At 46.3% G+C, this 21152-nt stretch overlaps 1 protein-coding gene across 1 annotated transcript in view; it reads right to left on the reverse strand.

The window, feature by feature from the left end:
* GNAI3 (G protein subunit alpha i3) overlaps window positions 1–21152 on the reverse strand; it is a 184730-nt gene that overhangs the window by 44043 nt on the left and 119535 nt on the right. Inside the window, exon 4 of the mRNA XM_069238359.1 lies at window positions 19920–20077. Coding sequence (XP_069094460.1) covers window positions 19920–20077 — 158 coding nt within the window. The remainder of the gene's footprint in view (window positions 1–19919; window positions 20078–21152) is intronic.

Here is a 21152-nt window from a genome sequence, read left to right on the forward strand (position 1 = left end):
TGGCCTCATAAAATTCTAAGCTGGGCTCCCGGAAACTAAGGGAAACGCAAAGTCAGCCCAGATGCAGCCTCTGTAGATGGACGCCTCGATCGAAGATGCTCCTGCTACCTCGTCAGCGACAGATGGGGTGAAGTTGAAGAACGTTTCACCTTCGACTTCTTCTTATGCCTCCACTTACCCGAATATCCCGGGAAACTGGAGTGGGACGAAGAAGATCGGTTGTGTGGGAGGGAAGGGGGGTTAAGGGGGCGGAGAGAAGTGAGGGGGGACAGGGGCTCCGCAACCAATCCAGAGACCTTCCTCTCAACCAAGATCGGGACTTATGTGGAGCCAAGCACCAGGCTACCATCAGCTTTAGGGACCGGTCCCTCAAAGCCTCAGGATTCATGGCCTAGCACTTGGAGCACAACTTTGGGTTGTGGTTGCGCTCCACATATCAAATGCACACGAGGTGCAGATCTGTCATGGACATCACCCGATGGCAGGATCCACAGGGCTTGAAGCGGATCTTACGAGAAGACATTCCTTGACGCACTAGGAGTAGAAACACTCAAAAAAGCATCAACAAAACTAAAAACAAGACCAGTCAAAAAGTGATTGAAGAAGAAGCTCTTACTTCAGATCAGCGCTAGCTGGCGTGGAAAAAAAAGAACCGACATCAGCGTGCCAGGGCGGTGCCAATATAGAACCTGCGATGTCATATTCAGCATGGGCGACACCGGCGATGGAACAAATCGATGCCACCCAACGGCAAGCAGGGGTACTGCTCTAGAAAAATCTCCAGATCCAGACTGACGCCTGGGGAAAATTCTAAGGAAAAGAATGAGCAACTAGATGTCTCTATCAGATAGAAACATTCTGCAAAACCCTTTATAAAAAGCATCATAACTGGTGATTTAAACAAGGACAGCTCGTCCAGGAAATGTAAAAAAGACAGATAGAGCAGACAGGAGCCTGGCCACTAAGGTGACATCAACAACCTCAGGAGGGAGATAAAAGCTCATTGGAAGGGTCAATGGGGGATGTGCAGTTAGGCAGCATATCCACCAGAAAGATATTTTACCAAAGGTAGTGACTTGTTCTAATTATAACCGCAAGTTCCTTTCCTGATTAGTCAATACTAAAGAAGCATCTCCCCACTTGGTGGGTCCATGACCTGAGTCAGATCAAAAAGTCCACCAAGGCCGACAGCGCAAAATACTACTCAGTTGACCCGACTGTTGAGGTAGTAGTGATTAATGAATGTATGCATCAATGCCCACCGTAGCGCCCTGACAAATATTCAGGACAGGCACTCCAAATGGCAACTTAGTAGTAGCAGCTCTAGTGGAACGACTCTGCAATCCCTTCTGGCGGCTGTTTTATAGCCAGTGCATAGCAGATCTTTAAGCAGAGAACAATCCATCGGGAGATGGTACATTTTTGCGCAGCCTTGACCTTTGCCTCTGAGAACAACACAAAGAGCTGATCGTCCACCTGAGGTTCTCTGGAACACTATGTAAAGCTTACTGCCCTTTCAAGTCCAAAGGAGTCTCTCTCCCACCCTAGGGAAAAGAGAAGAGAGGAGGATAAATGAATGCTGATGGCTATGCATGAGGACATCAGTTTCATTACAAACCTCACTTGGTAGTGTTGGTTTGGCTGTATGTTTAATATTGTATTGCGGAATGCCTGTACCCTTTGTGGACTTGGGGAGACAATAGCCTTCTGTGTATTGAGTGTGGCTCCCAAGTATTGTTGTATTTGGGATGGTTGTAGATGTGATTTTTGGTCATTTATAGAGAACCCTAGTTTGTGTAGAGTTTCTATCACGTATTGTGTGTGTAGAAGACACTGTTGCTGAGTGCTGGTTTTTATTAACCAATCGACCAAGTAAGGGAATACGTGCATGTGTTGCCTCCTGATGGGAGCGGCTACTACTGCAAGGCATTTTGTGAATACCCTTGGGGCTGTTGTTATCCCGAATGGTAACACCTTGAATTGGTAATGTATGCCTTGGATTACAAACCTTAATTATTTCCTGTGGGGAGGATGGATGGGTATGTGAAAATATGCATCCTTCAGATCCAATGTTGACATGTAGTCTTGTTTTTTGAGCAAGGGAATAACAGTCTTGAAGTGTTACCATGTGAAAGTGATCTGATCTGATGTAAAGATTCAGTGTTCTGAGGTCTAATATGGGTCTCAGCGTTTGGTCTTTCTTTGGAATCAGGAAATACAGGGAATAGACCCCTGTTACTTTTTGATGGTTGGGTACCAGTTATATTGCTTGTTTTTGTAACAATGCTTGGACTTCTAATTGTAACAGGTCTAGGTGTTGTTTGGACATGTTGTGTGCTCTTGGTGGCACATCTGGTGGAAACTGTATGAATTCTATGCAATAACCATGCTGGATAATGGCTAGGACCCATGCGGCCGTAGTTATGTTTTCCCAGTTGTGGTAGTGTGCGGTAAGTCTCCCCCCCACTGGTGTTGAGTGGAGTGGGTTTGTGACATTGAAGTCACTGTTTGGTTTGAGGGGTTTTTGGGCTCTGGAATTTCCCTCTTGCCTTTGGGAATTGTCCACCCCTGTATGTGCCTCGAAAACCTCCTCTTTGATACTGGCCCTGATATGTGGGTCTGACTTGTGAGGTGGAAGGCTCTGTGGTTTGGGAATGAAACCCCCCTCTAAAGTGCGGCTTTCTAAAAGTGCCTCTGCTTTGCGGGGAGTAGAGCACGCCCATGGCTTTGGCCGTGTCTGTGTCCTTTTTGAGTTTTTCTATTGCCGTATCCATCTCCGGCCCAAACAACTGTTCTTGGTTGAACGGCATATTTAGCACAGCTTGCTGGATTTCTGGTTTGAAACCCGAGCTCCGTAACCATGCGTGCCTACGAATGGTTACCGCAGTGTTCACTGTCCTTGCTGCTGTGTCTGCAGAGTCCATTGCAGACCTTATTTGGTTGTTTGAGATCGTTTGTCCTTCCTCAACAACCTGTTGGGCACGTTTTTGGTACTCCTTGGGCAAGTGCTGGATGATATGTTGCATCTCGTCCCAATATGCCCTGTCGTAGCGAGCCAATAAAGCCTGAGAATTGGCAATTCGCCATTGGTTTGCTGCCTGTGCTGCTACCCTTTTGCCTGCTGCGTCAAATTTCCGACTTTCCTTGTCGGGCGGTGGTGCGTCGCCTGAGGATTGTGAGTTGGCCCTCTTTCGGGCTGCTCCCACTACCACTGAATCTGGAGTTAGTTGCTGTGTTATAAACACAGGGTCCGTTGGGGGAGGTTTATATTTCTTCTCCACCCTAGGAATGATGGCTCTGCCTTTCACTGGGTCCTGAAATACTTGTTTGGCGTGTTTTAACATGCCTGGTAGCATTGGCAAACTTTGGTATGAGCTGTGAGTGGATGCCAATGTGTTAAACAAAAAATCGTCTTCTATGGGCTCTGCATGCATCGCTACATTATGGAATGTAGCTGCCCTTGAAACCACCTGCATATATGCAGTGCTGTCCTCAGGTGGTGACTGCCCTGCCGGGTAGCAATCGGGACTACTGTCTGAGACCGGTGTATCATATAAGTCCAATGCATCTGGGTCATCTTGTGTCATCCCCGTGTGTGTTGGCGACTGCATCGGGAGTGTTGCTACCGGAGACAGGTGTGGCAAATACAATGGTGACTGCTGTGGCGAGAACCTTGGTGGTGTTTTGTCTTTTTCCACCTTTGCCCTTGGCTGCGTTTCCTCTTGGAATGCTAGCTTTCGCTTGATCTTTATTGGAGGAAGAATTTGGATTTTCCCGTGTCCTTCTGTACGTGCAGCCACCTCTGGGTATGGTCTGGCTCTGCCATGCCCAGTTCTTGCTCAAATCTGTGCCCTTGCAATTGACTTGAAAGGCCTTGCTCTTCTGTATAGGAGCCTGCTTTCGGCTCCGAGGCTGCATGTTTCGGCACCGAAGTTTTTTGTACAGTCTTTTTCGGCTCCGAAGAAACCTTCTTGATTTTAGGGGTGTCGAACTCTCGGTGTCGAGATGTTTCGGAGCCGGTATCTCGACCGGAGTCGGATTTATTTGGTCACCGTGTTTTCGGGTTAAACCATGGCCTGTTGGTGGTGGCATCCCCTTGGCCTTTATTATTTTCGAGCGAGTCTTTGCCGGGGCTGATTTACTCACAGTTTGTTGCTGCGTCTTCGGCTGCTCTCTTTTGGACTCGTCCGAGTCAGAATCTCGAATGGAGAATCTCTCTTCTTCCTCGATGTCGATCTGCTCGGCCGGTGTCGACGCCATCTGGAGTATTCTAGCTCTTCGATCGCGTAGGGTCTTCTTCGATCGAAAAGCCCGGCAGGCCTCGCAAGTATCCTCCCTGTGTTCCGGAGAGAGACACAGATTACAGACCAAGTGTTGGTCTGTATAAGGATACTTTGCATGGCAATTGGGGCAGAAACGGAAGGGGGTCCGGTCCATGTGGTTTGAAGATGGACGTGGTCGTGCTGACCAGGCCCCGCCGAAGGGCCGCCGGAGCGCTTATTTGTTTCGGTGTCGATGTGCTAACACTAAACCGGTACCGAGCGCGAACAATACCGTCAAATTTTCCGATAACTAGCTAACTTTCCCGAATCGAAATACGGAGTGAAGAGGAACACGTCTGAACCCGATGGCGGAAAGAAAACAATCTAAGATGGAGTCGACGCCCATGCGCAATGGAGCCGAAAGGGAGGAGCCCCTCGGTCTCGTGACTCGAAAAGACTTCTTCGAAGAAAAACAACTTGTAACACTCCGAGCCCATATATATATGGAAAAGGAAAATGTCACTTACCCAGTGTACATCTGTTCGTGGCATTAGTCGCTGCAGATTCACATGTTGTGCATAGTCCGCCGTCTGGTGTTGGGTCGGAGTGTTACAAGTTGTTTTTGTTCGAAGAAGTCTTTTCGAGTCCCGAGACCGAGGGACTCCTCCTACTTTGTTCCATTGCGCATGGGCGTCGACTCCATGTTAGATTGTTTTCCCCGCAGAGGGTGAGGTAGGAGTTGTGTATGTTAGTAATAGTGCCCATGCAATGGAATGAATAAGTATGTACCAACTAAGGTTTAAGTAATATATTTACAAATGTACAAATGTTGAAGATAACTTCCAAACGGCTACAGGCTCCCGGGGAGGCGGGTGGGCACATGTGAATCTGCAGCGACTAATGCCACGAACAGATGTACACTGGGTAAGTGACATTTTCCGTTCGGTGGCATGTGTAGCTGCAGATACACATGTTGTGCATAGACTAGTAAGCAGTTATCTCCCCAAAAGCGGTGGCTCAGCCTGTAGGAGTGGAAGTAGTCTGAAATAAAGTTCTTAGTACGGCTTGACCTACTGTGGCTTGTTGTGTGGATAGCACGTCTACACAGTAGTGCTTAGTAAATGTGTGAGGCGTAGACCATGTGGCTGCCTTACATATCTCGTTCATTGGAATGTTTCCTAGGAAGGCCATGGTAGCGCCTTTCTTTCTGGTTGAATGTGCCCTTGGTGTAATGGGCAATTCTCTCTTTGCTTTAAGGTAGCAGGTTTGGATGCACTTAACTATCCATCTGGCTATACCCTGTTTTGATATTGGGTTTCCTGTATGAGGTTTTTGAAATGCAATAAACAGTTGTTTTGTTTTCCTAATTTCTTTTGTTCTGTCAATGTAGTACATTAGTGCTCTTCTGATGTCTAATGTATGTAGTGCCCTTTCAGCTACTGAGTCTGGCTGTGGGAAGAACACTGGTAGTTCTACCGTTTGATTTAAGTGGAACGGTGAAATTAACTTTTGGTAAAAATTTTGGATTGGTTCTTAGGACTACCTTATTTTTGTGTATTTGAATAAAAGGTTCTTGTATAGTAAACGCCTGAATTTCACTTACTCTTCTTAGAGATGTGATGGCAATGAGAAATGCAACCTTCCATGTTAAGAATTGCATTTCGCAAGAGTGCATGGGTTCAAAAGGTGGGCCCATGAGTCTTGTTAAGACGATGTTGAGGTTCCATGAAGGAACAGGTGGTGTTCTTGGTGGTATAATTCTTTACAGGCCTTCCATAAACGCTTTAATGACAGGTATCCTAAATAGTGAAGTTGAATGGGTAATTTGCAGGTATGCAGATATTGCTGTGAGGTGTATCTTTATGGAAGAGAAGGCTAGATTTGATTTTTGTAAATGTAGCAAGTATCCCACTATATCCTTTGGAGATGCATGTAATGGTTTAACTTGATTATTATGGCAGTAGCAAACAAATCTTTTCCATTTGCTTGCATAGCAGTGTCTAGTGGATGGTCTTCTAGCTTGTTTTATGACTTCCATACATTCTTGGGTGAGGTTTAAATGTCCGAATTCTAGGATCTCAGGAGCCAGATTGCTAGATTCAGCGATGCTGGGTTTGGATGCCTGATCTGTTGTTTGTGTTGTGTTAACAGATCTGGTCTGTTGGGCAACCTGACATGGGGTACTACTGACAGGTCTAGTAGTGTTGTGTACCAAGGTTGTCTTGCCCATGTTGGTGCTATTAGTATGAGTTTGAGTTTGTTTTGACTCAATTTGTTTACTAGATATGGAAGGAGAGGGAGAGGGGGAAAAGCGTACGCAAATATCCCTGACCAGTTCATCCATAGAGCATTGCCTTGAGACTGCCTGTGTGGGTACCTGGATGCGAAGTTTTGGCATTTTGCGTTCTCCTTTGTTGCAAATAGGTCTATTTGAGGTGTCCCCCAAATTTTGAAGTAAGTGTTTAGAATTTGGGGGTGAATCTCCCATTCGTGGACCTGTTGGTGATCTCGCGAGAGATTGTCTGCTAGTTGATTTTGGATCCCTGGAATAAATTGTGCTATTAGGCGAATGTGGTTGTGAATTGCCCATTGCCATATCTTTTGTGCCAGGAGGCACAGCTGTGTCGACTGTGTTCCCCCGATTGTTTAGATAATACATTGTTGTCATGTTGTCTATTTTGACAAGAATGTATTTGTGGGTTATGATGGGTTGAAATGCTTTCAACACTAGGAATACTGCTAACAATTCGAGGTGATTTATATGCAGCTTTGTTTGATGTACGTCCCATTGTCCTTGGATGCTGTGTTGATTGAGGTGTGCTCCCCACCCTGTCATGGAAGCATCTGTTGTTATCACGTATTGTGGCACTGGGTCTTGGAAAGGCCGCCCTTTGTTTAAATTTATACTGTTCCACCATAGAAGCGAGATGTATGTTTGGCGGTCTATCAACACCAGATCTAGAAGGTGACCCTGTGCATGTGACCACTGTGATGCTAGGCACTGTTTTAAGGGCCTCATGTGCAGTCTTGCGTTTGGGACAATGGCTATGCATGAGGACATCATGCCTAGGAGTTTTAATACCGTCTTTGCCTGTATGTTTTGTGTTGGATACATGGCTTGTATAACCTTGTGAAATTTTTTAACCCTTTGTGGACTTGGAGTGGCTATTCCCTTTGTTGTGTTGATTTTCGCTCCTAAGTATTGCTGTGTTTTGCACGGCAGAATGTGAGATTTTGTATAGTTGATGGAGAAACCGAGTTTGTAGAGGGTTTGTATGACATAATCTGTGTGGTGTGAACACTTTGTGAGGGAGTTGGTCTTGATTAGCCAATCGTCTAGGTACGGGAATACGTGTATATGCTGCCTTCTGATGTGTGCAGCTACTACTGCTAGGCATTTTGTAAATACTCTTGGTGCGGTTGTGATACCGAACGGCAACACTTTGAATTGGTAATGTATTCCCTTGAATACGAACCTTAGGTATTTCCTGTGCGAGGGATGTATCGGTATATGGAAATATGCGTCCTTTAGATCTAAGGTTGTCATGTAGTCTTGTTGCTTTAGCAGTGGTAACACGTCTTGTAGCGTGACCATGTGAAAGTGTTCTGATTTGATGTTGGTGTTTAGTGTTCTGAGATCTAGGATTGGTCTCAGTGTTTTGTCCTTTTTTGGTATTAGAAAGTACAGTGAGTAAACTCCTGTGTTTATTTGTGTACATGGTACCAATTCTATTGCGTCCTTTAGCAGTAATGCTTGAACTTCTAGTTCTAGAAGGTCTAAATGCTGTTTTGACATATTCTGTGTTTTTGGTGGGACATTTGGAGGGAGTTGGAGAAATTCTATGCAATAACCATGTCGGATAATTGCTAAGACCCAAGTGTCTGTTGTTATCTCCTCCCAAGATTTGTAAAACTGACTTAGTCTTCCCCCCACTGATGTTGTGTGAAGGGGTTGAGTGACTTGTGAGTCACTGTTTGTTTTGTACTTTGAAATTTTCCCCGGTTTCTAGGGAATTGTCCTCCTCTATACTGGCCCCGAAAGCCTCCCCTTTGGTACTGTCCCTGGTAGGTAGACGGTGTAGATTGTGAGGTGCTGGCTTGTGTGGCTTGACCCCGAAACCCCCCTCTGAAGGTTGTTTTGCGGAAGGTGCCGAAAATGCCTCTGCCCTGCTGGGAATAGAGTGCGCCCATGGCCTTGGCTGTGTCCGTGTCCTTTTTCAATTTCTCAATTGCCGTGTCCACTTCGGGTCCAAACAATTTTTGTGCATTGAACGGCATATTAAGCACCGCTTGCTGTATTTCCGGTTTAAAGCCAGATGTGCGCAACTATGCGTGCCTTCTTATGGTTACTGCTGTATTTATTGTTCTTGCCGCTGTGTCCGCTGCGTCCATAGAGGAGCGTATTTGGTTATTGGAGATGTTTTGTCCCTCCTCAACCACTTGTTTTGCCCGTTTTTGAAATTCTTTGGGTAGATGCTCGATGAGATGCTGCATCTCGTTCCAATGGGCTCTATCATATCGCGCTAGGAGCGCCTGAGAGTTCGCGATGCGCCACTGGTTTGCAGCTTGTACTGCGACCCTTTTCCCAGCTGCGTCGAACTTGCGGCTCTCTTTATCTGGAGGTGGTGCATCGCCTGATGTGTGCGAGTTGGCTCTCTTGCGAGCTGACCCTACCACGACTGAATCTGGTGGCAGTTATGAGGTGATAAAAGCAGGGTCCGTGGGCAGTGCTTTATATTTTTTCTCCACCCTTGGAGTAATCGCTCTACTTTTGACAGGTTCTTTGAAGATCTGCTTTGCGTGCCTTAGCATTCCTGGAAGCATAGGTAGGCTTTGGTAGGAGCTATGGGTGGAGGAGAGGGTGTTGAAAAGGAAGTCATCCTCGACAGGTTCTGCGTGTAACGACATGTTATGGAATTCTGCTGCCCTAGCTACCACCTGTGCATACGCTGTGCTGTCCTCAGGTGGTGAGGGCTTGGTAGGGTACGACTCAGGACTATTGTCTGATACTGGGGCGTCGTATAGGTCCCAAGCATCCTGGTCGTCTTGGCTCATGGTGGTATGAGCCGGTGAATGTGACGGAGTCTGTGCCGGTGATGTGTGAGTTACAGGTGGAGGAGAGGGTGGCGGAGTTACCTTCTTCACCATTTTTTGTGGTGTTTGTTCCTGTGTTTGGAACTCGAGTCTCCTTTTTCTCCTGATTGGGGGAAGAGTGCTGATCTTCCCTGTCCCACTTTGAATGAAGATCCGCTTTTGTGTGTGGTCTACATCAGTGGTCTGTAACTCTTCTTCAAATCTGTGTTTGCGCATTTGAGAGGACAGTGATTGTTCCTCTGTATATGAGCTGGCAGTTGGTTCGGTTGCTGGTCGTTTTGGTACCGAAACTGTGTCTCTGCTTGTTTTCGGCTCCGAGGAGAATTTTTTCTTTTTCCGCGTCGAGCTTTCTCGGCGTCGATCTTCCTCGGTGCCGCTGTCTCTGCGTCGAGCAGCTTCGGTTCCGCTGTCTCGGCGTCGATCTTTTTCGGCAGCACTTTCTCGGTCCCGAGATTGCTGCGTGCCTGTGTCTCGACCCGAGTCGGACGATCTCGGCACCAGTTCGGCCTTTTTCAGTGCCGATGGACGGTCACCTACTTTATGGGTTGAGCCATGGCCTGTTGGCAGTGGCGTCCCCTGGGCCTTGTCTGTTTTCTTGTGTGGTGCTTGCTTCGACGTCTTACTCACGGTTTCTTCGACGTCGAATTCCTCTGAGTCAGATTCATGGATGGAGAAGGCTTCCTCTTCTTCTCCTTGTCCCTCGAACTCTCGGTGTCCTGTCGGCGTGGACGCCATCTGCAATCTTCTGGCTCGCCGGTCACGGAGCGTTTTTCGGGACCGAAACGCACGACAGGCCTCACACGTTTCTTCCTTGTGCTCAGGCGACAGGCACAAGTTACAGACCAAATGTTGGTCTGTATAAGGATATTTATTGTGGCATTTAGGACAGAATCGGAACGGGGTCCGTTCCATCAGTGTCGATGTTACACGCGGTCGGGCCGACCATGCCCCGACGGGGGATCGAAATTACCCCGAAGGGCTACCGGAGCTCTTCACGATTCGGTGTCGATTCTATTCTTACCCGATACCGAGCGAGAACAATACCGACGTAGTTTTCCGAAGTTAAGACTATCTTTCCGTCCCGAAACCCGGAGCGAAAAGGAACACGTCCGAACCCGATGGCGGAAAAAAAACAATCTAAAATGGAGTCGACGCCCATGCGCAATGGAACAAAGGAGGAGGAGTCCCTCGGTCTCGGGACTCGAAAAGACTTCTTCGAACAAAAACAACTTGTAACACTCCGACCCAACACCAGACGGCGGACTATGCACAACATGTGTATCTGCAGCTACACATGCAACCGAACTGTCACTTACCCAGTGTACATCTGTTCGTGGCATGAGACGCTGCAGATTCACATGCTGTGCACATCCCGCCATCTAGTGTTGGGCTCGGAGTGTTACAAGTTGTTTTTCTTCTAAGAAGTCTTTTTCGAGTCACAAGACTGATGGACTCCTCCCCTTTCGGCTCCATTGCGCATGGGCGTCAACTCCATCTTAGATTGTTTTCCCCGCAGAGGGTGAGGTAGGAGTTGTGTATATAGTAATAGTGCCCATGCAATGGAGTAAATATGTATGTACATAATGTGTTTAAAGTGATATATTTACAAATTTACAAATGTACAAGTCTAATTTTTTCTCAACTTAAAACTGCTACAGGCTCCTGGGGAGGTGGGAGGGTGCATGTGAATCTGCAGCGTCTCATGCCACGAACAGATGTACACTGGGTAAGTGACATTTTCCGTTCGATGGCATGTGTAGCTGCAGATACACATGCTGTGCATAGACTAGTAAGCAGTTATCTCCCCAAAAGCGGTGGTTCAGCCTGTAGGAGTTGAAGTTGTTTGAAATAAAGTCCGTAATCCTGCTTGTCCTACTGTGGCTTGCTGTGTTGTTAACACATCCACGCAGTAATGCTTGGTAAATGTATAAGGCGTAGACCATGTGGCTGCCTTACAGATTTCAGTCATTGGTATGTTTCCTAGAAAGGCCATGGTAGCCCCTTTCTTTCTAGTTGAGAGTGTGCCTTTGGTGTAATAGGCAGTTCTCTTTTTGCATTTATATAACAGGTTTGAATACATTTAACTATCCATCTGGCAATGCCTTGTTTGGATATTGGATTCCCTGTATGAGGTTTTTGGAATGCAACAAACAATTGTTTTGTTTTGCGAATTTGTTTTGTTCTATCTATGTAGTACATTAGTGCCCTTTTAATGTCTAATGTATGTAAGCTCTCTCAGCTACAGAATCTGGTTCTGGAAAGAATACTGGGAGTTCCACTGTTTGATTTAAGTGGAACGGTGATATGACCTTAGGTAAGAATTTAGGATTTGTTCGTAGAACTACTTTATGTTTATGTATCTGAATAAAGGGTTCTTGTATAGTGAATGCTTGTATTTCACTTACTCTTCTGAGAGATGTGATAGCTATCAGAAATGCTACTTTCCATGTTAAGTACTGTATCTCACATGAGTGCATGGGTTCAAAAGGTGGACCCATAAGTCGTGTTAAGACAATGTTGAGGTTCCACGAAGGAACTGGTGGTGTTCTTGGTGGGATAATTCTTTTCAGACCCTCCATAAATGCTTTTATGACTGGGATCCTGAATAATGAAGTTGAGTGCGTAGTTTGCAGATAAGCTGAAATTGTGGTGAGATGTATTTCAATGGATGAAAAAGCTAACTTTGACTTTTGTAAGTGTAGTAGGTAGCTTACGATGTCTTTAGCAGATGCGTGTAATGGTTGAATTTGATTATTATGGCAGTAATAAACAAATCTTTTCCACTTATTTGAATAGCAATGTCTTGTGGTTGGTTTTCTAGCTTGTTTTATGACCTCCATACAATCCTGTGTAAGGTCTAGATGTCCGAATTCTAAGACTTCAGGAGCCAAATTGCTAGATTCAGCGATGCTGGATTTGGGTGTCTGATCTGTTGTTTGTGTTGAGTTAACAGATCTGGTCTGTTTGGTAGTTTGATATGGGGCACTACTGAGAGGTCTAGTAGTGTTGTGTACCAAGGTTGTAGTGCCCAAGTTGGTGCTATTAGTATGAGTTTGTTTGACTCAATTTGTTTACTAGATATGGAAGGAGTGGGAGAGGGTGAAAAGCATATGCAAATATCCCTGACCAACTAATCCATAACGCATTGCCCTGAGAGTGAGCCTGTGGGTACCTGGATGCGAAGTTTTGGCATTTTGCGTTTTCTTTTGTTGCAAATAGGTCTATTTGCGGTGTTCCCCACCTTTGGAAGTAAGTCTTTAGTATTTGGGGATGAATTTCCCATTCGTGGATCTGTTGGTGATCCCGAGAGAGATTGTCTGCTAACTAGTTTTGAATTCCAGGTATGAACTGCGCTATTAGCCGAATGTGGTTGTGAATCGCCCAATGCCATATTTTCTGTGCCAAGAGACACAACTGTGTCTTGTGTGTTCCTCCCTGTTTGTTCAGATAATACATTGTTGTCATGTTGTCTGTTTTGACAAGAATGTGTTTGTGTGTTATCATAGGTTGAAATGCTTTGAGCGCTAGAAATACTGCTAGCAGTTCTAAGTGATTTATGTGAAGTTGTCTCTGTTGAGTGTCCCATTGTCCTTGGATGCTGTGTTGGTTGAGGTGTGCTCCCCACCCTATCATGGAGCCATCCGTTGTGATTACGTATTGAGGCACTGGGTCTTGAAAAGGCCGCCCTCTGTTTAAATTTATAGTGTTCCACCATTGAAGCGAGGTGTATGTTTGGGAGTCTATCAACACTAGATCTTGAAGTTGACCCTGTGCTTGTGACCATTGTGATGCTAGGCACTGTTCTAAGGGCGCATGTGCAATCTTGCGTTTGGGACAATGGCTATGCATGAGGACATCATGCCTAGTAGTTTCATCACTAATTTAACTGTACATGTTGTTTTGGGTGCATGGCTTGTATTACGTTTTGAACTGCCTGTACCCTTTGTGGACTTGGAGGGGCAATCCCTTTTGTTGTGTTGATTGTTGCTCCTAAGTATTGTTGTATTTGACACAGCTGCAGGTGTGATTTGTTGTAGTTGAGTGAGAAACCTAGCTTGTGAAGGGTTTCTATGACATACTTTGTGTGTTGTGAACACCGTTCTTGCGTATTGGTTTTGATTAACCAATCGTCTAGGTACAGGAACACATGTATTTGCTGCCTTCTGATATGAGCTGCCACTACTGCCAGGCATTTTGTAAAAAACTCTTGGCGCTGTTGTTATCCCGAATGTCAACACTTTGAACTGGTAATGTACCCCTTGGATAACAAACCTTAAGTACTATCTGTGGGAAGGATGTATAGGTATATGGAAATACGCATCCTTGAGGTCTAGTGTTGTCATGTAGTCTTGTTGTTTGAGCAATGGGATCACGTCTTGCAGTGTCACCATGTGAAAGTGATCTGATTTGATGTATATGTTTAATGTTCTGAGATCTAGTATAGGTCTTAAGAGAGTTTTGTCTTTTTTGGGTATGAGAAAGTACAGGGAGTAAACTGCTGTTCCTTTCTGATGAATTGGTACTAGCTCTATTGCATCTTTTTGCAACAACGCTTGGACCTCCAGTTGTAAGAGATCCATGTGTTGTTTGGACATGTTGTGTGTTTTCGGTGGGACATTTGGAGGGAATTGCAGAAATTCTATTCAATAACCATGCTGGATAATGGCTAGGACCCACGTGTCTGTTGTTATTGCTTCCCAGTTGTTGTAGAAATTGATTAGTCTCCCCCCACTGGTGTCATGTGTTGGGGATTTGTGACGTTGAAATCACTGTTTATTTTGTGGAGTTTTGGGACTCTGGAACTTCCCTCTACTCTTTGGGAACTGTCCTCCTCTGTATTGTCCCCGAAAACGTCCCCACTGATATTGACTTTGATAAGTGGGTCTTGTTTGTGAGGGTGAGGGTTCTGTGCTTTGTCCCCAAAACCCCCCTCGAAAATGTGATTTCCGAAATGTGCCTCTGCTCTGTGGGGAGTAGAGTGCGCCCATGGCTTTGGCCGTATCTGTGTCTTTTTTAAGTTTTTCGATAGCAGTGTCCACCTCCGGCCCAAACAACTGCTGTCTGTTAAAGGGCATATTCAGGACCTCTTGTTGTATTTCCGGCTTGAATCCTGATGTTCTTAGCCATGTGTGCCTCCGTATGGTCACTGCTGTATTTACAGTCCTAGCAGCTGTGTCGGATGCATCCATTGCTGAACGTATCTGATTGTTCGAGATACTCTGGCCTTCCTCCACCACTTGTTGTGCTCTTTTTTGGAACTCTTTGGGCAGGTGTTCTATGAAATGTTGCATTTCGTCCCAATGAGCCCTATCATATCTCGCCAGCAATGCCTGGGAGTTGGCAATGCGCCATTGGTTGGCTGCCTGTGCCGCAACCCTTTTCCCTGCTGCGTCGAACTTGCGACTTTCTTTGTCTGGAGGTGGGGCATCTCCTGAGGTGTGCGAGTTCGCCCTTTTGCGAGCTGCCCCTACTACCACTGAGTCTGGTGTTAATTGCTGCCTGATGTACACAGGGTCTGTTGGTGGCGCTTTGTACTTTTTCTCCACCCTTGGAGTTATGGCCCTGCCCTTCACAGGCTCCTGAAACACTTGTTTGGAGTGTTTGAGCATTCCTGGTAACATAGGGAGACTCTGGTACTGGCTATGTGTGGACAACAGTGTATTAAAGAGAAAGTCATCCTCTATAGGTTCTGCGTGTAGGGTGACATTATGAAAAGCAGCTGCTCTTGACACCACCTGTGTGTAGGCAGTGCTGTCCTCAGGTGGTGACGGTCTTGCTGGATAACAGTCGGGACTGTTATCTGATACAGGAGCATCATAAAGATCCCATGCGTCGGGATCATCCTGACTCATCCCTGTATGAGTTGGGGACTGCATCATTGGTGGAGTGGCTACTGGTGATAGTTGTGGTGAGCATTGTGGAGATGGTGGCGGAGTCACTTGTCTTGCCACCTTTGCCTGTGGCTGCTTGTCTTTCTCTTGGAAGGCACGTTTTCTTTTCATTCGTATTGGAGGGAGAGTACTGATCTTCCCTGTGTCCTTTTGAATGTGGAGCCTTCTTTGAGTGTAATCTGGCTCTCCTGCCTCTAGTTCCTGTCCGAATCTGTGTCCTTGCATCTGTGAGGACAGGTCCTGTTCCTCGGTGTAGGAACTCTATTTCGGTTCCGAGGCCGGATGTTTCGGTATGGAAACTTTTTCGGCCGTCTTTTTCGGCTCCGAAGACACTTTTAAAATTTTCGGCGTACTGATCTCTCGATGCCGAGTCATTTCGGTGCCGCCCTCTCGGTGTCGAGATTGCTCTGACCCGGTGTCTCTGGGTCGAGTCTGCTCTGTGCCGGTATCTCAACCGGAATCGGATGACTTCGACACATGCATGCCCTTTTTCGGTGCCGATGGTCGGTCACCTATTTTTCGGGTTAAGCCATGGCCTGCTGGCGGTGGCGTCCTCTGGGCTTTAGCGGTTTTTCCGTGAGTTTTGTGTTGTGACGTCTTACTGACGGTTTTCGGCGTCTGTTCGGGATCGACCTCATCCGAGTCCGAATCCGCGATGGAGAAGGTTTCTTCCTCTTCCTCCAAGTGTCGTTGTCCTGTCGCGCCGACGTCATTTGCAGTCTTCTTGCTCTTCGGTCTCTTAAAGTCTTCCTCGACCGAAACGCTCGACAGGCCTCACAGGTATCCTCTTTGTGTTCTGGAGACAAACACAAATTACAGACCAGATGCTGATCTGTATAAGGATACTTGTTGTGACATTCGGGGCAGAAGCGGAATGGGGTCCGTTCCATTAGCCTTGAAGACGCACGGGGTCGGGCCGACCAGGCCCCGCAAGGGAATCGAAAACCCCGAAGGGCCACCGGAGCGCTTCAAAATTCGTTGTCTATCTGTTGTAACTAACCCGATACCGAACGGAAACAATACTGTCGAATTTCCCGAGATTTTAACTAACTTTCCGAACCGAAACACGGAGCGAAAAGGAACACGTCCGAACCCGATGGCAGAAAGAAAACAATCTAAGATGGAGTCGACGTCCATGCGCAATGGAGCCGAAAGGGGAGGAGTCCCTCGGTCTCGTGACTCGAAAAAGACTTCATCGAAGAAAAACAACTTGTAACACTCCGAGCCCAACACTAGATGGCCGGTTGTGCACAGCATTTGTATCTGCAGCTACATATGCCATCGAACATATATATATAGTGTGTACTTAATTACACTTGGGGGATAGCCTATAAGTAATCTAGCTCAGTGTTACTATAATTAAGTACCTTTATTTTTGTAACACTGTGTAGTTCTTTTTTTTCAGGTGTGATAAGCTGCTGTGTGACTGCTGTGGTATTGAAAGTGCTTTACACACCTCCTAGATAAGTCTTGGCTGCTCATCCACAGCTACCTCTAGGGAGCCCTGACTTCCTAGACACTGTCTTCATTCAGTAATAGGGGCTGCCTGGACCTGTATAAGGTGACAACACCACAGGTGTCCACCACACACCAGGCAGGCTTCCTACAGCTACTTTGGGTCTGCAGGATGGGGGTGTGAAAATAAGTATCCTCCAGGTCCAACACCACCATCTATCTCCAGGACCCAGAGCAGAAAAAAACAAGGGCCATGTAGATTACGCTGAATTTGCATCTTTGAATTTTTAATTCACAGAAAGGAACCAGATAGTAATAGGAATAACAACCAGTCCCTACTTCTGATGCTCTCAGATGCTCCTGTGGCCGAAAGAGCCTGCATGTCCTGGTGTAATATGGACAGGTGGTCCTCAGTCAGGTGTTTCACCATAGCTGACAAGTCTGGTGTGTTAAGAATGAATAGCAGGGCATAACCCTATTACACAATCTACAGGACTGTTGGGTGTGATGTTTTGCCACTCCTGCAGGAAGTGGCTGATCCTGCCACCAATGGATGGCTTTGTGTGGCTAAGGGGGTAACTAAATGGATTTTGCAGTTGTTGCTGGAAGAGAGGAAGTTTGGGAGCATACTGTTACTGGTGACCAGACCACTGTCTGGTGGGCACGCGTCCCCAACCCTGAAAGGGATGAGAAACCTGCTGTGCGGAGAGCGTGGAGGCTGGTGCTGTCATTATGCATTGCTCCTGTCCTATCCCCTAAAAGGGTGCAATTACTGTCTTGACTGCTGGACTGGACTGGAAGACCCAGACAACGTACCAAAGCTCGTGCTTCCTTACATCATTCTACAGCTGAGCCCACCTTTTTGTCAAACAGGCGGAAGCCGTCAAATGACATGTATATGAAAGACATCTGGATGTCCTGGGCAAAGCCCATGGAACTCAGTTGTGTGACTTCGAAGTATCACACTAGTTCAAATAGCCCTTCACAAACAATCTGAGTTGTCCAGCCTGAGCATATGACAAATTTAGCTGCATTCACACCAACTAGAATGGTCTGGGCTAAGTCTGCTGGGACTGCAAGTAAGATCTGAACCACCATGTCACAAAGTTCATGGGTATAATGCCCAAGGAGGCAGCTCGCATTACCTGACCTCAAGGCAAGACTGACGAAAGAGGACATACACTTGCTAAAAGTATTAACTAACTTTGACTTCCAATGAGAGGAGAGTGGTCCCTGGAAAGTTCAGTTGTGTAAGCATTCACCAGTAGATGCATGTCTACTGGTGCATACCTACACCACAAAACTTTCTTGAGACACATATGTGGGTGGCAAAATCCAGGCTGCATGTGGCGGCGCTATGACGAGTGGCTACTTTTGGGTGATTGGGGGCCCACAGCATCATTTAGCCCAAGTGACCAGCAGTATGTAATGTAAAGCCTCTTTAAAGGACAAAACATTCATTTTATCTTCAACAGTAGGGAGGTAGAAAGCTGGAACATCAGCTCTCCTGACAGAAATTGGGAAAGAATTGCTTTCTTCTGTTGGTGGAGGGAAGTAAAGGGGGGATGGGTAATATGTGACAGCACAATGTTGGTGAGGTATCCAGTCCGGTGGCCTTCTGTATCTTCATGTACCCATCGTCTTCACCATGTTCGGGCAAACTTGTCCCCAGTCCCCACTATTGTCATGTCTGTAAGGCTGACTTTAACCAGAGTAAGAGCCAAAAAGTTGGTGTAATGTGTGTGAGTGGCAGCGTGATACTGGATTTGTGTCGAAATCTTTTGGGTACATACAGGTTGCAGCACATCCAGATCAGACGCAGATGAAGTCAAGACAAAGCTGCATAGGAGTCAGACAACACAATTGGTTGCAGATCGTTCCCCATGGGCATTGGTGCCCCCATCAATGTTCGAGGGGCTGACATGGGTTGGAGCACTGAGCCATACGCAGGTGTGGCACTCTAAGAGGGTTGAAGGGACCTAGATTACACCAAGGGTGAACCCGCCAGTGGCAAGCCAACTTGCGGGTCCTGTGGATATGTGGGACCCTAGAGTGTTCCAGAGAGGGTGAAGTGAGCTAAAAATGCGCAGCATAGCCTCTCAAAATGCTTAGACTTGCTGCGATGTTGCCAATATGCCCAGCAACTCTGGGTGAATTGGGACAGGGGATGGAATAGACTCCTCATTGGATTGATTCTCCGGAGGGTGTAAGGAAGGAACTGAGCCCCACTTGTACTTGTTATGTTTCTTCTTTGACTTACCTGAAGACTTCCACCTTAAGATCAGCCTCGGGAACAGCGCCAGAAGTGGGTCTGTGCTTTCAACTTGGAGCTAAGCCTTCCAGTACTTCTCCATGCAGAGCTTCACCTCGAGATCTCGGATGGATTTCAGGTTCATCTGGGCCCAATGGTCATAGCCCTTGGAGTCAAGAAATTACCCTAAGCATCAAAGGCAGTAACCTTATGGGAATCTGTCACAATCATCTGTTTGCAACAGTCCTTACTAGGCGGTTCTAAGCCCTGTAGTCCTAGGGGGTGGCATACCAAGCAGAGTGGAAAAGAGAAAAATCTCTTCACAAGTGAAAAAAAAAGGAGCTGAGCTTCGCAACTGCATCTGAAGGTGTGGGGAAAAAAGGAACCAACATCAATGTGCACGGGTGGGGCTTTAGTGCTGCTCTGTTAGTCAGTTCCAGAGGGGAACAGCTACGACACAGAGTTGCACAGCACCAGGTTACGTGCAGGAGAGCTGCTTTGAATTTGAATTTTCCAGATACATTCAGATGCCTAGGGATATTCATAAGGTAAGGAAACTACTATTCGGCATTTCTATCAGAAAGAAGGAAAAGAAGTCACAAGCACTGAATCAGCTCAGCAGAAGCAATCACGAAGGGTCACAGGCATGTACCCACTGCATGAACTATAGATGGGCATGAAAGCAAAAATGCTATTCATGGTGCCTAAAACATAGGCTTGAACCGGCCATGAACACTAAGTATAAATGCCAGTTTGCAAGGCACTGAAGCACATGCATGAAGGAGCCACAAAACCTGAAGCACAAACATGAACTAAGCACAGATGTTAGCATAGGTGTTAAGTACCATGGGCTTTGAACCATTGGCTGGAAACTAGAGGGACTCAGCAGGGAAGACATACTCTCACCCCTCCTAACTGATGCTCAGAATCAGTCTAATAACAGTCCCTCTATTGACTTGTACTTACTATGCGGCAGAGTCATTTAGCTGATACTCCCGAGATCGGGAGAAGCAGGCTTGAACACCACTGTCGTTCCATAACCGGGAAATAACTCCACACAGTTCGGGGGTCATCACTCCCTCTTCTGCACTTCCAGCCAACACAAACAACTGTCGTGCATCATCCTAGAGAAAAAGAAAGAAGGCATCTTGATTAAATGAATTTACACATAGCTTGGAAAGCTGCAATGCTTAATCTCCAAAGGGGACAGACAAATCAATTATCTTTCTCATAAATGGAAGGCTACTGTTGCTCTAGAGTACCATGAAAGATACTTTATGATACCTAATTATTTCCCATTCAGCCCAAAATACTTGTTTATTTTTAAATGGAGCTGGCACCAATCGTCTACTGCTTCCATTCATGGTGTTCAGATGCAGAGTAGTTGAAAGGGGCACTCATTGGACTAAGCGCTGTAGTACTACAGTAGTGGATTCTTTTGTAAGTGTCCTGGTCATCTTCAAGGTTTGTGGCCTCCATCCACCCCCGGAACATCATTGGCTGCAGGCAGCCGTTTACACCAAGAAAGGGCCGTGCTTTCTAGGGCAGAGTCAAGGTTGTTACACAACCAAACATGGTACAAAAATGGCTCTGATATTACTATAGAGCAAAGCTTTGTTATGTAAATATTGGATGATTCGTACTTATGATAGGGTACCATGTGGGATACAGAAAGGGGCACCATACTGTTCTGCAATTACAATTAAAGCTGCTACTAATTGGAAACGTTCAGAAAAATCATTTGGCCCCTTTAAAGTGACCACTAGGGTAAACTTATAGACACTCTGGGGATGGTATGGCATGGCTGAATGATTGAAATATAACTTAGAGAGGCTATCAACGATACTCACGGGCACACTGCAAAGGTTACAGAAACAGGGAACCATCTAGTGTCTTATCATGCAAAATTACAATCCTACTAAGTCAGCCTTAACAGTATGGGTACAGTGCAGTTCAAAATCAAGCTAAAACACTTTAAAGAATGCATACATTGTGTGGGGGTAGAGTCTCTGGTTACAAGCAAATAATATGCCCTACTACACTCCTGCCCACTCTCACCCTTGCTGAAAGACCACCTGACCCACAAATGGACACTAAAACAAACACAACAGACAAGTCTACAACCTCGGACTCTGGAATGCACTGGACCAAATTATCAAAGAGTATCAGGCATGGTGGGGTGGAGAAGTTGGGGAGGAG

The sequence above is a fragment of the Pleurodeles waltl genome, chromosome 6 (assembly GCF_031143425.1).
Source record: "Pleurodeles waltl isolate 20211129_DDA chromosome 6, aPleWal1.hap1.20221129, whole genome shotgun sequence".
NCBI lineage: Eukaryota > Metazoa > Chordata > Amphibia > Caudata > Salamandridae > Pleurodeles > Pleurodeles waltl.